At 32.9% G+C, this 14,979-nt stretch overlaps 3 protein-coding genes and 1 non-coding gene across 4 annotated transcripts; 2 read left to right on the top strand and 2 right to left on the bottom strand.

Moving 5' to 3' along the window:
- The first annotated feature begins 119 nt into the window (after positions 1-119).
- TRNAI-UAU lies at positions 120-193 on the top strand. Its single transcript has one exon. It is a non-coding gene; the product is annotated as a tRNA-Ile (tRNA).
- An 801-nt stretch (positions 194-994) lies between these two features.
- LOC123924315 (L-type lectin-domain containing receptor kinase VIII.2-like) lies at positions 995-2,521 on the bottom strand. Its single transcript, XM_045977165.1, has one exon. It carries the CDS (start codon positions 2,257-2,259, stop codon positions 1,192-1,194), a length of 1,068 nt encoding a protein of 355 aa, XP_045833121.1. The 5' UTR covers positions 2,260-2,521; the 3' UTR covers positions 995-1,191.
- Positions 2,522-5,218: 2,697 nt separating this feature from the next.
- LOC123924044 lies at positions 5,219-9,608 on the bottom strand. Its single transcript, XM_045976807.1, has 4 exons — positions 8,925-9,608; positions 7,739-7,917; positions 6,447-6,804; positions 5,219-5,635 (listed from the first exon to the last, which is right to left on the bottom strand). The coding sequence occupies exons 1-4, from the start codon at positions 9,330-9,332 to the stop codon at positions 5,555-5,557; spliced, it is 1,026 nt and encodes a 341-aa protein (XP_045832763.1). The 5' UTR covers positions 9,333-9,608; the 3' UTR covers positions 5,219-5,554.
- Positions 9,609-10,450: 842 nt separating this feature from the next.
- LOC123921963 lies at positions 10,451-13,990 on the top strand. The gene is made up of 6 exons (XM_045974714.1): positions 10,451-10,848; positions 11,049-11,295; positions 11,924-12,151; positions 12,260-12,988; positions 13,069-13,128; positions 13,547-13,990. The coding sequence occupies exons 1-6, from the start codon at positions 10,675-10,677 to the stop codon at positions 13,585-13,587; spliced, it is 1,479 nt and encodes a 492-aa protein (XP_045830670.1). The 5' UTR covers positions 10,451-10,674; the 3' UTR covers positions 13,588-13,990.
- Positions 13,991-14,979: the final 989 nt, after the last annotated feature.

The following is a 14,979-nucleotide window of genomic DNA, read 5'->3' as shown; positions in this document are numbered from 1 at the left end:
TGTCCTCGCATGAATTTTTATTAGTATGCATATGTTAACACAAAAAGGAATAGAATTAGAGGGAGGTTTACATGAGCTTTGCAATTGTTTATATTTTCACTTGAATATTAATAATGTAAGGTCCCGTAGCTCAGTTGGTTAGAGCGTTGGTCTTATGAGCCGAAGGTCGCGGGTTCGAGCCCCGCCGGGACCAATGCAGTATTTGTTTTGAAGAAAATATCATCTATTTGTACAAAATGATGATGGTAAGGGAAGTTGATGTATTTCATTTTTTTAATGGTTCTAAACAAGGCCTAAATAACCTATTTATACAGCTTTCCTTGCAGACATGGTTTCAACTAAATTCGAACAACCCTGGTAGTCCAAATTTGGGAGATAGGCCAGTTTTTCGGCCACGGTGCTACTCATTGTGTTGGTTTTGAGACGCCCGACGTCTGTGGCTTGATATTACTAACAATGTGAGAGTATAAACAAGCAACCGATACATGTTTATTCGATATTGCGACATATTATGGTTGGTTGGCTGGCAGCCACCTCATATAGGATGGGTCAAAATAAATCTTGATGAAGCGTGATAGGGGAGGTTTGCGTGCAGATTGTGGATGGTTGATTAGATGCGAGGAGAGTGAATGTTTTTTCAAAAACAAAAAAAAAAAATTGAACATTTGTAGTGCCTATGCCGCTGAGTTATTATGTGGTGTTTTGGAGGGTTTGTGGTTCGCCAGGAGTTATGGTTTTAATAAGGCGGGGTTGCATATTGATTCTTAGGTGGTTGTCCATAAACTGTGTTGAAATTGAGCTCTTAGTTTTGCTGGCTTTTGATTAGTTCAAAAAATTCACCGTGTTGGAGTTAGATTGAGAAATTAAGGCGTGTCATGCAAATCGCAAAGCTAATACCTACGCAGATGCATTAGCAACGTTGGGCTGCGACAATGGTTCTAATTTGCTTAGTAGTACATACAACATCAATTAACTTCAATTTGATCATCTTTCATACAAGGTAAGCAATCTTTAATTCATTGCTGAATTTCAATCTCAATTTGACCAACAATAGAAAATGTAATACAAAACATATAGATTAGGAATCATCATAATCATACAACAGATCAAAACCTACTAAATACAACAACAAACACTAAATTTACAAACACCAAGTTTCAAACCAGATAATAGTTTTCTCAAAAAGATCTACTACTTATTACCATCTCCAATGGTTTTATTATCTACAACAATTTTAACTTTCCTATAATCAACATCTAAAGGATGCATAACACATCCTTCTGGAACCACTGCAGCACGTTTATTGCCGAAGATTGTCCACAGATAAAGCACAGTGAATGCTGCCAATGCTCCACAACCAGTCCCAAATATCATTGCAGCCAGAACTCTTAAAACACAATCATTCTTTTTCTTACCATTTGGTCTAATAACCATTGAAGTTTCACTGTTTTTAGCAAAAACCTTAGGATCAAGTGGCTCTGAATGCATAGAATGTGGTGGAAAATGTCTCAAAACAAAGCTCCATGAATACAAATAAGCATTTTTCCCCTTCATAGGACTAAAACCTACAAACATCTCTTCCTTCTTTAACACATTCGATATATCGATTTTGTGCCATAACAATGGATCAAATGGCTTTGAATTTCCATGTTTACTCAATCTTACTTCTAACCTTCTTGAATTTGCTTCATAATCAATCCAAGTATGCAACTTTTCACCACTTTTTAGTGCCAAATTGGTAAAATATGCTTTACTTGAAACACCATTTCTAATCAAAATCTCATTTTTACCATCCTTATAAGCACCAAATTCAACACTAATAACTTCAAAATCATTATTTTTCAATCCAAGAGAAAACCCAGATGAACTTTGATTAAAAATCTCATCTTTAACACCTTTAACACCATTTGGAATCATAACAAAAGCTAAACCAGCACCATTTTCCAATGAGATTGAAAATGTAAAGTAAGTTGAAAATGAAACTAATTGCTTAGGTTTACCTTGAAAAAGCTTGATGGGTTTCTTGTAAATCACTCTCCCAGTTTCAGCACTTGAACTCCTTGAACCAAAAAATTGAATCTTGGACTCACCATTGACAACTTTAGCATTACCAAAAATTGCAACATTGGACTTAAATTTCAGATCTTTATCAAAATCAGCAAAAGAAAACAAAGGAATTGGGTCAAAAGATAGGACTTTTATGAACAAAATGATGAAAATTAAGGATTTGAAGTAAAGGGTTGTGGTGAATGATGCCATAATGAAAAATTGGGTGGTTTGTGATTTTAGGGTTTGATGATTGATTTTGATTCCATTTGAAGTATAAAGGTTGAAAGTGTGTGAAGAGATGAGATGAAGAAAGTAAAAGAATAATGGGAAAGTTGGATTGGGGGTTGTGAAAATTTAATGTATTTTGTTGTGTAATGGAACATGGTGGTGGTTCACTTTTTTTGCAGTGGCAGATGACCAAGAGAATATAATAATGGAGAAGTTTATTATTTATTTATTTTTGAAATATTCCTTGTGGGAACTCTCAAAATTTTGTGGAGTACTAATAAAAAAATTATTTAACTTTTATCTTTTTCAATTTTGGTGTCAATGTGGTCCATTCAATTATTTGTGAACCAGCTAATATTAGGATTTGTGTGAATGAACTTTTAAGAATATTTTTTTGGAAATATCCAACATGCAACATCAAAATAATTCACTTATATTTTATTTTTATTTGGGCAAAGCCATGTAGTTGATCATGCATAGGTGCTTCATTGTGGTGGTTCTAGTTTTTTTAAACTAAATTGATGATTTACTCTAATTATATATCACTTATAAATTATAAAAACTATAGACCTATATAATTTAGATTATTCAAAAATGTTACAATAAGTTTAGACAAAATATTATTTTAAGTTAATGCTTCTCTAAACTCAATTATAAGGATTAACGATATAGTTTGTTGTTCATTTACCTTTTATTCATTTATAATTATCCTATATTTATTAATGATAACTAAATATTCTTTAAGAAAAATTATAAGGAAAACTAACTACTTACACACATATGTAGTAGTTACATTTACTTGATTATTTTGAAATCATTGTAAAAAAAACAAAATACATTTTCTAAACTTTCTTGATGGTTTTCATAGTAATTGTTAGAAATGTTACCTGTAGGATGAATAAGTGTGATTAACTTAAGTGAATGATATCAAATTAAACAAGCTAGTAAATAATACACCAAAAAAAATAAAACTAGTAAATACTTTTATTAAATCCGATGAAGTTTTTTCTAGCTTATGTTAGAGTGTGAAGGGGATATAATTTTTGTTTAGACAAGGAATGTGAAGGGAATATAGCATATAAATATAAACTTTGTGCAATTTTTTTTATTCTCTTTTTGGTTCTACTAAACCTATTGTTGATCTTACATTGTTTTTGTCAAAGAGTTAAATAAAACATGTAGCTAGTTATGTTTTTTTTTATTAACCTTCTAGTTTTCGGCCACGAGATTAAAGTCTGAATTGTTCCAACCAGAAATTGAATTCAGATTCTCTCAATCAAATCGTCTTTTAAGAAACTCATTAACCACTTGAATTCAATATCTTTCGTTATATTTTAGGTTTTTTAATTAAGAAAATATTGTGTTGAGCCAGACAAATGCCAATACAATAATAACATAGTGCAGAGAGGATATAGATTCCTGCTTTTTCAAGTTTAGGATATAGTATCACCATCAGGCACCACTCCATTAGGCACTTTTTTGTTCTACATTCACAAAATCCGAAAGAATATGCCACACAACACAAGTTCCTCATTCATGTAACTTTTTCTTGTGATCTTTGAAGGACTAACAGAGACATTTTATCGTTTTATGGTATTAATCTTGTAGGTTTTTGTTCACAAAATTATATTCCTTACAAATTTAACAAGTTGAATTTGTGTTATTTTTTTAGTATATAGATAAGTTTTTATATATTTAACAGCATACATTTTATACACATATTTAATCAAATTACATCGTAGTATTATTTTTATAGATTAGTTCTCAAAGTATTTTTACAAATTCTTTTTTTGTTGATAGACGAAATGATAAAGTATTGAAAATTCACACACATAAAGTGAAGTGATCGGAGTTCGAACCCCGATACTAACATCCAACACTAGCAATTTCGATATTTCTATCAGTTGAGCTAGAATTTGTGAACATATCTTTACAAATATCTATTGTCATGATATGGTTAAATGTACATTTAAAAATATAGTGAAATTATTGTTTTTATTAAATAAAACTTCTTAGAGAAAATGCAATCTCTTTAGGATAGAATCTCTTTAGGTGCTCTCCACACATCACACATGGGAGCAATAACCAACAACATGTGGGGTTTGATGTATGTTGCAACATCATTTTCAATAATTATATTTAATTAAATCACACATATTATGTATTGAATAATCTTAAATCATGATTCAAATAAATTTGGTGGATTTATGAATTGGATGGAATCCTATACCATCCTGCTGGTATACTATTCAAGATCTCCTTGTCATAAACTTTAAAATCAAAATGAAAACTACTCCATTTGTCTGTTTTTTAGTCTATTTACTGTGTTTCAATTCGTAGTGTTGTTTAAGTGTACAAGTTAATCATAATTATAAATAGGTTTAATGTCATGTCACATTTGTTAGCATGTTTTGTAATATTTATGGCCGACCTAAGTGGGTGACTTAGTGTGCACGTTGAACAGTTTAGTCACTTAATTAACAATTCATTTAAACATAGCCCCAAAAAATGTGTTGAAATAAAATGAAGTTTGTGTGTTGTTTATGGGAGAAAATTTATCAACCAGAGCGGCGTATTCAGAAATTTTCTTTGACGGAGGATAAACAACAGTGCATCTATTTTGACTAGAAACATATCACGAACTTTTACAAAGTACATAACTATAAATACTAGCTCTCGAGCATTGCCAAATATCACGAAAGGAGAAAGGGTTTGTATACGAAAGCAAGAATGCGTTTTGTTAAGTCTGTTTTTGACAGGAATCATGCATAGGTTATTGTATAAATCTACGGCCAGCAATCATTCTTGTGTTTCTTCGTCGAGTATTTTCATAGGAATGAGCATTTCCATATAGATAAACTTACAAAACATAGGTAATAGTTATGTCCATAATCACAATCAAAAGTCATGCATAGCTTAAAGTTCTATAGCAACTTCAGGATGAAAACAATACCAAAGAATCTTAATTTACTTGTAAGAAACTACACTTCCATAGCTTAAACATAGGTAATAGTTGAAGGGAAGTATTTGCACTCTCCTCAAATTTTAGGCTCAAAATATAGACATCTAAGATTTCAATTTTGGCTATTAAGCACCAGTACACATCTCATAATATACAAGTATGCACTGAGTAAAAATGCATTTAATTTTCTATATAGAAAAAGGGACTTCATCGACATGTGGAAAAATCTGTAAAAGCACGCAGTCCGCAACTAATCAAAAGTTTTATTTTCAGAGTGAAACATACCATCAGGGGAGGGGAGAGAAACAAAAGGCATTAGTTAGTCTCTGGAGCAATTTCACTAATATCTAGGTCTACTATGTTCTCTTTCCCGAATATTGTTAAATGCACCGTGGCCTGCAAGAAGAAGGTAAAATGAGTCAATGCAAAGAACAAGGACAAATAACATTTGTGTGTTTAGTCTAGTGTTATTAGACTCGGAACGGACCGGCCAGTCTGATAGGGAACCAAACCTATGGACGGTCCGAGCAGTCTATTGGATCAGATGTGTATCTAACTAGGAATGACACATTCAGTCGTGGGCGAACCAGCGCACACTGGCCTGATTGAACCACTGGTTTTATATATATTTTCAAAAACACATTTCTGATCCATTTCCAGTTGTTGATCTATCAAAACACACATTATTTCCCGCTTTCACATTCATTTTAAGTTTCACATAGAAATGGACACATGAGCAATTTTCATTGCATTATCTGTTGAGTTCAAAGACTATGAGCCCGTTTGGATTTGGCTTATTTTTTAGCTTATGAAAATAGCTTATGCAAATAAATAAACTTTTATGCTGATTCATAAGTTTTCACCGACAAAAATTGTATCTTTATAAGTTGTTTTCTCATAAATTACCTTGAAAGTCTTATAATAATACATAAAAACTTATTTATTTGCATAAGCTGTTTCGCATAAGCTAAAAAATAAGTCAATCCAAACGGATCCTATATGCTGGCAATGAAAAACTTTTTTTACACAGTAATAATCCAATCAAATCTCACTACAATTATGTTAATTCATATATTTTAACAAATCATATAAAAAAGTAGCATCATGGTAAAATTTGATTGGATGAGTATGTAAAAAGTTTTACATTAGCAGTGCATAATAAGCTTAATCTTTATTTCAATTTATTCTTGTGAAAGAGGAAGCTCACCATTTTGGTTTTGCGGCTTAGCTTCTTGAGTGTGCCTGTAAACCCTAAAAATGTTCCAGATATAATTCTAACAGTGGAACCAGTGGCAAGTTTAGGAATTTTTTTAGCAGGTGAAGCTTCTTCTGTGACAGTGAGTTGGTCTGAGGTTTTTCTAGAGCCCCTTTTAGGCTTAGAATCAACAATAGTTTTTGAAACATCTGATTCTAACTCTGAATTCGGATTCGAAGAGATTATGGCAGCATTTTTCTGTTCTTCCTCAAATGCTTTATCAGCATTTTCTTGCTCCACTTTTGCCTGTTTGAATATTGCTTCCATATCAACCTCATCTATTGGCTTTGGTTTTTTAATTTGTTTCTTTCTGCAAATGATAAACAATTTAGAGCTTCAACTTAGGCTTAACAAGAAAGAGTATACTCTAGAGACATTAGATAAAGTTTCATTAATATCTGAAATCAATAGGTACAAGTATATGAAACCCAGAAAAGCACCACCAATTATGAAGTCCCTTTTCATGCGACTCCTTTCAAATTTCAATTGCATTAATTATTTCTTCACAAACATATCTTTAATTATGTTACATTTTTCTTGTGACCTCTAATAAATACTATGATGAAAACATAACCTGATAGTCTCTCTTGAAGGGTAAATTTGTAAAACAATACCAATTGAGAACAAATTCAATACTACTGCCAATTTTCTTTATTCCTGTTCTTTAGTCAGGGTATCCTATATTTAGGGACGGACGTAGTAACTTGATTTATCATAACTTAATCAGGCAAGTATAAAGTATACTCAAAGAAAATATACCACTCGGGACAACCTCAACCATTTCACCCTAGCGGCTTCAACATTAAAAGGCCTAGGTAAATACTAAAAATATGTTGCTAACTTTTTTAACTATTCACATTTCATTGTTTTATTTGAGGACTTAAGGCTTTGTTTGAATAAACAACTTAATTAAGCATTTATCATATAAGTATTTGTGTATAAGTTATTTCTATAAGAAATGATAATATAAAATCAAATTACTTCCATATAAATTATAAGCTATCCTTGAAAGCATATGGAAATAAGTTGAAAACAGCTGATGGAATGTCAAAAGTTGTTTCTACGAGCTCTCCCAAACAACCTCACTAGTGCTTACTTATACCGGTAGATAAGCTCAAATAACTCAATCTAAACAGACCCTTAATGAACATGTTATAGGAAACTTAATCTAATTTTTGATATAATTGTAAGTTGCAAACTGCCAAAAATGAGCAATGAATTAAACAAAAGCAGAAGATGCTTACGTATTTCCAATCGTGGATGCAATAAAGCCATTAACCCCATCATACTCTTTTATGAAGTCATGTAATGGTTTGTTCAGTACACATCTCAGAAAAATATTACCCGGAAATAGAGGCTTTGGTTTTACGGAGATGGAACCATTCTTCAATTTCGTTTTCACATTGATAGCTGGAGCATATACCTAAAAAAGAACTACAATCGATCAACAAATAAATAAACAAGCAAACATCATATGAAACATCATTTCACATAAGGGTAAAGTATTCATTGCGCATAAATTTTTGTATTATGTATTGGTTTTTAACCCTGCAATATCCATGAAAAAGGAACCATGACTAATTCATAGCTTGGTCGGAGGTAACTAAAGTATGGCCAAATATTGTTTAAGCAAGGGATTGAATTTGGATATTATCTGTCCGTTCAACATTAACTTAAGCGCATTGATCACTTGCGCTCAATCACTTGTAATTTAATTGGTTTTTAGAATAAACGTAATAAAATTACAGATTATCATAAACTGAATGAGCGAAACACTAATTCAATCTCTAAAATTATAAATCAAACAATTTCACCTATAGAATTGAAATTTTTCAATCGCATTAGTCTTTCGAAACTATTTCCACAGCTAAATTGACCAACACAAAATGACAAATACAGTCGAAGATTTTTCAACTTCAAGAATCATTTTAAATGTAGTCAATAATATTAGGGTTCAAATTGACCGACACCTAATCTCCTAATTGATTTACACTCAACTTAATCTCCTAATTGATTGAAACTTTGCAGAGTTCGCACATACTTTAACTTTACATCATGCTTCCAAATCCTACTAAGCAGTGAGCCAGGGACACTCCTCGGACTAGACGTGTCTCAGTGTCAGACATGTGTTGGTGACATGTGTCAGTGTCTAACACAAGACACATATGATTACATTGAATTATGTCATTTTCCCAAATTACTATCAGTGTCAACGATTTCGTGTCCGTGTTCATGCTTCATAGTCCAAAACCCTTCATTCACATATAATCCAAAATCTAATTTAAGCAAACACACACAAAGCAAAAACTAACCTCAAAGCTAAACTATTTATATTCTTATCCTTATCCATAACAAATTGAAGAGCCAAAAAAAAAAACATTTTCAGCTGCAAAAACAAAACAACAACCTTAAACACAAAAAAACACAAACCTGAAAATCCGTATCAGGAAAAAACTTAGCCAAAGAACGAGCAAGTGCTTCAGCAGTATACTGACCCGTAACACGAGAAACACGAACACCCCACCACTGAGGACCTAATTTAATGAGATTATCAAGATTGAGTTCATCCATCCAATGTATTTTCTCTTTTTTGGTTTTCTTAATGAGTTTATTTTCAACTTCTTCTTTCCAATTTGTTGTGTTCTTGCTCTCTCTGCGTTCGTTTCTTAAGCGTCTTCTTTCTTTTGCTGTGAGGAGTTCATGTGGTGGTTGTTGTTGGGTGGAGGAGGTGGTGGTGGTGGTGGTTGAGGCTGAGATTGTGAGAGGGTGGTGGGAGAAGGATAGAGTATGGAAGCGTGGTGGTGGATTCCATAGCTGAAGCGTAAGCACCCCTTTCATCTTTCAATCTATGTTTCCAAACTAACAAGATAGCAATCTTCACTTATTTATTATTAATTATTTATTTAAAGTCTTAAAAAAATTATTAAATGACATCGCACTTTATATATAGGAGTGAGAGTTCGAACCGAAACATTTTATTTATTCAACTTTAAGGTAAAATTTCTAATCACTATATTATTTGACAAAAAAAAATAATATTTTGTGAATGTGAGCAAATGTAATTTCTTTGATGACGCGACTGTCGAAGAATAACATTTAAACACAATTTTTTTTAACGAGCAAAAATAAAATAGATATATGATTTGATGCAAGTGTAAATAATTTTTACACAAGAAACCTATATGTAATGAGTTCAATATTGTCCTTGTAGGAAGCTTGTAAGCAACTCCAAATTGTGAACTTAGTCAAGGGTGTTGGCTAGGTATTTGTCATTGAAGTGTGTCTTCATCATTGTCTAGGAGAGTGTCTCCATTCTGTTGTTATTGAAATCCTTACTGGTTGTAAGGTTGAGGGGAAGTGCACAAATCTTCTCATATCTAGAAGTTCATAAGTATAAATTAGCACGGGTAGTGATTAGGCGCGAAGTCGTAAACGGGGGCGTTTGATGAGGGCTTCAAACTAATATTATCATAGTGGATTTCTGTCTTGGATTGGTATCCCCCAGATTAGGTACGAGATGCTGTAGTTTTCCACTAGCTTGCCAGAATTACAAATAATATTCTAAATTTTATATTTTTCATGGTAATTTTACTCTGTCAGTATGATATGCATATGTATAAAAAATGAATCTATGCATAAAAATAAAAAGAAAACAAAACAACATAAAAAAAGGATTTATGCGTAAAAATAGGAAGAAAACAAAAACAAAAGAATCATCTACTAATAATAATATAATAAAGATAATTGTTTATCATAAATCAATAATTAAAATTATTAATTATATTTAAAAATATACACGGGATAATAGCCTTAATAAAACATTTGTTTTAGCCTGAAATAAAAATAGATCAAATAAAAACAAAGAAACCACACTCGGTTAATTTTATAAGTTTTACAAGAGATATCTAGGAAGCACCGACGATAATATTGACTTGAGTCAAACATAGCAAAAGTGATTCCGCGCGGTAAGCAACGTTATTTTTTGCTGTTTCCGCCAAAACAGTCATTAAATTTTGAACCCAAAACCCAAAAAAAAAACCCTCTCGCGCCTCACACCACTCTTCTTCACTTCCCTCCCTCTTCATTTTTTTCAACTTTTCATTATCCCTAAAATAAATAACAACACTTCACAAAAAACCAAATCTCAAACCCCAAAAAAAAACCAGTAACCACCGCAACAATGGCGAAACAATCCAAATCCAAAAAACCAGAGTCATTCGGCAAAGGTAAAGTCACACCAATCCAGATCGCTTTCATCGTTGACAGATACCTCTGTGATAACAATTTCACGGAGACCCGAAAATTGTTCCGGATCGAAGCTTCTTCTTTCATATCCAATTCACCAGTCAACGAGGTTTTTTCACAACCCCTTTTATTTATTTTTTAATTTTCATTCAGTTTTTACAAATGGGTCGTTTTGTTAATTCTTAAAGTTTGGATCTTGCGTTTTTTATAACCCCTTTTGGTTATTTTTTGTTTAGGGTTTAGGTTTACTCAAATGGGTCGTTTTAATTTTGTAATTTTTTTTTGGGTATGTTTTGGTTTGATTTTTAGGTGCCGAAGAGTTTGATGAGTTTAGGGGAGATGCTTGATGAGTATATATGCTTGAAGGAGCAGAAAGTGATGTTGGATCAAGAAAGGGTTTATATGGAGCAAGAAAAGAACCGGGTTCAGATGTTTTTAAATGGTGTGCAAAATGTTATGAATGTTTACAATGCTAGTAAAAATATTTCATTAACCAATGCTCCTGTGCCGAATGCGAATGCAAAGTCTGTGGCGGTTCCCCCTCAATCGAAACTCGGTAAGGAAACATTTTCCTTGGTTAATTAGGGTTGAACTGTTGGTGACATTTTTGGGTGTTTTTGTTTTATTTTAGGTTGGATGTGATTGTGTTTACTTGATTAGTTTCTGTTGGTTATGTCATGCTTTTGTGCTGTCTTTGACTTTTTTAAGAATAATCTTCAGGTTCATTTCGATGTTTTCATGCATGAATAATCTTGTCTTTGACAATTAAGTGAAACACATACTAGAAAGTTTCTTTATGGGCTAGTTTACCATATTTTGATACTGAATAGTGAATAGAACAATGGGGGACTTGTACATGTCACGATTTGCTTCTGTTGTGTTTGAAGTGTGCAAGCCAATAATGGCTTTCAATTCAAGGTTACTTCGGTACACATTTTATTCAATGTGTACCGGTACACTTGTTAATGTGGACAATTGTGATAGGTTCACAAATAGTGCTTGTGGCTATTTTGCCGAGTTCCTTCTATATTAAATACTAGTTGTGGACCTATTGTACACATTAGCGGTGTATCAGTACATGTCCAAATAAGATGTGTACCAGAGTGTTCACATTTTTATTTAGACCACACTTTAGGACTAAGTTTCAGTTGAAATGAAAACTGATTTAACATTCAACTTTGCAGGTGCTCCTACTACTGCTGCAGTGGCCACTGCTACACAAAACACATCAACTACACTCTCAGTGCCTCAGTCTAACACCACCAATGCAGAGAATGGAAACTTCTCAACACCGATGATTAGCGTTTCTAACAGAAAGAGAAAAGATACCAGTACTACAGTCGATGCACCTTCAATTGCAAAAAGATCTCGCGGTAGATCATCCACTACCAGTAGGAAAATTCCCGTCAAAGGTATAGTTGTACTTATCTCCTAGCTTGTGCAACTGATACTTATACATACGTGCTAATATTTCACGAAATCATGAATTTTTTACATTTGTGTTCTGTTCTTACTCTCAGGTCAAAACACACTGCCACAATCAAACCGTGCTGTTAATCATCAAGTAGTTTATCATCCATCTTCTGCAAGTCAATCATCGGCTTTGAATTGTGTACCAAGTGGATCACAGGTTCAAGGATCAAGTGTCGTGAAATGCTTGTTTAATCAGTCTCGAACTTCTATCCCTAACAATTCGCAAGTTCCAAAGACTCCTCCAAGAACAAATTCCAGTCACGGTGATACAAATATATCACCTCCCGAGGTTACTCAGGTAGCACCTAGCAATGTAGAGGCTGTATCTACTTGTTACACTGTAATTTCAACCAAGAGAGTTATGGTTAGCCCTGCAAAACAGATGGCTTATATAGAGAGTAGCCATTGCATTTCTCCCGTTAAAATAAATTTGGACAAGGCAAGTAAGAGGGATCATGTAAGAAGCAGGTTGAACTTTGATTCCTCTGATATGCCTCAAACTCAGAGCTTGGATTCAGACAATTCATTGCCTAACGAGACATCTACACCGGAGTCGAACAACGAAGTTCACTTATATGACATCGATTTCCCTAACTTTGATGCCTTTGGCCCAGACTTCTCATTTTCTGAAATGTTAAATGATCTAGATTTTTCTTGTGAGGGCATTGATTTTTCATGCGAACCAGGATCTATTAATTCAAATGATAATCAAGTTATATCTGAACTACCATCAACTTCGGTAGAAGCTCTATGTGAGAAAGATACGAACATACAAGGTAATGAAAATAATTGCTTATCTTAATTATCTTGAATTTTACCTGAACCACAATTTACTGAGAAGCTTTCGCTTTTGCAGGCCCTGATTGTTTGACTGCAACAAATTCCGTCACAAGAACCATAACAATATTAAGCCCAGGTAAACTTACTCGATTCCAAATATAAAACTGTTGATGTGATTTTACAACTTAAGTTTTCGAGTATAATTAGTGCATGAAATTATATTACCCCTTTTACCATATCGTCTATACGTCAACTAAGATTTTAAAATGTAGTGTGGTTGCATTGTGATATTTTGTATTGTCAAAAATTGTTATAAAATATGGACGATGTTGCCGCATTTGTGGCTGCAATGCACTCGCGGTGATATCAAAGACCTTGATGTCACGCCCACAATTGCAATTGCAAATTGTTTTTCAAAATATTCAATTATCTACGTACGTTTCAAGTCCAAATGACTCGTTTTTTTTGGAATATTCATGTGATATTATATGTATGTTTGAATATTTTGCTTATCTAACAGCAATATTAACCCATGCTATATTTTTTGCTTTCAGAGAAAAGGCGACAAAGCTGTTTAGATCAGGAGAATTGTTGATGTGAGAGTTCGGAGCATAACTCGGGCCGACTTGCTGCAAGAGATTCTTATGTTCATTGTGCCAAAGAATGCAGCCGTCCTTATGTAGGATGTTGACACCATTATTTTGTTGCTTTACCTATGAGCCTGTTTTGTCAATGGTCATCTAGGAAAGCTAAAATTATTACTTAGTTCTTGTAGATAAGTTCCTTTCTTGTTCTGGTTGACTCAATAGATTAACTTTTAGTTGAACTTATCAGATGCTAAACATGGTTAACTGTGTATGCTTGATGTCTAAAAGTATTTGGAGCAATATTTTTTCTGGTTGAAATACTGTGAAACAGCTTAACTTTGTACTAAACATGAATTTGCATTTATCATTGGTTTGAACAATTGGAGAAAAATATGATCCTAAAATGAATTCAGAATATGGGAGGAGCAAAAACAAATTACATTGAAAACAAATTACGTGAAAGTTGAGTTATATGAACTTCCCTTTATTTCAAACAAATGCAAACAAGTATAAATTTCTACCCTCATCAACTACTTATAGGATTATGCTTGAGTTTCTTGTTTAACTCTAATAAAAATAAAAATATTCTACGTGGCATGTCCGAAACCAAAAATGTGGCTATTATGAGGCTCGGTCTAAGATGGAAAAGTGGAGTGGCTATCTCACACGGTGGAAAACTTTCTTAAGCGCCTGTGTTTTGTAGTTCTGTTTTTCGCGGCATCTGTTCGTCTTGTGCAAAGACTGATTATTAATCATATAAAACTTACTTTCAAGCATAAATCACAAAGGTCCACATAAACTTTAATAAAATTGTCACACTATACTTTCATCTTTCATCCCTTCTTCCCTTAGCCCCTCTCCCTATTTCTACAGCAACACAAGTTTAATGGAGCACAACCTTTCAAAAGGAGAAGCTTGATTTGAATAAACCAAATGGATCAAAAGTTATAATTTATGATATTCAAGACAGTATCTTAGATATTGAGAAAGCCATGGTTTGTGTTGTTTCGAATGATGATAATATTAACAGTAATAAGCAAGTGAGTATGGTTGAGAGAGGAGAAAGATCGAGATACAAGAGCACAAAAGATGACATCTATATTTTTGAGTTTGACTTATTAAAAATTAGTAAAGATCGAATTTCTTATTTTGTTATGCTCATTTATTTCTTCATTTTTCCTATGGTGTGGAGGAATGCAACCATATATATATATATATATATATATATATATATATATATATATTTCAATTGTATCTCATTTTCAAAATGTGTGATAACAACATTTTCAATTGGTTGGGGTTTAACCATAACAATAGATGGGTTTGAACCATTTTAAGTAGAACTAGAATGACTTTTTTCTTGCTTTGAAAAGAATTTTCATTACTTTTCTTGTAAGGGA

The sequence above is a fragment of the Trifolium pratense genome, linkage group LG4 (assembly GCF_020283565.1).
Source record: "Trifolium pratense cultivar HEN17-A07 linkage group LG4, ARS_RC_1.1, whole genome shotgun sequence".
Classification (NCBI taxonomy): domain Eukaryota; kingdom Viridiplantae; phylum Streptophyta; class Magnoliopsida; order Fabales; family Fabaceae; genus Trifolium; species Trifolium pratense.
Note: the sequence above shows the minus strand (reverse complement) of the source record. Positions and strands in the feature narration are given on the sequence as shown.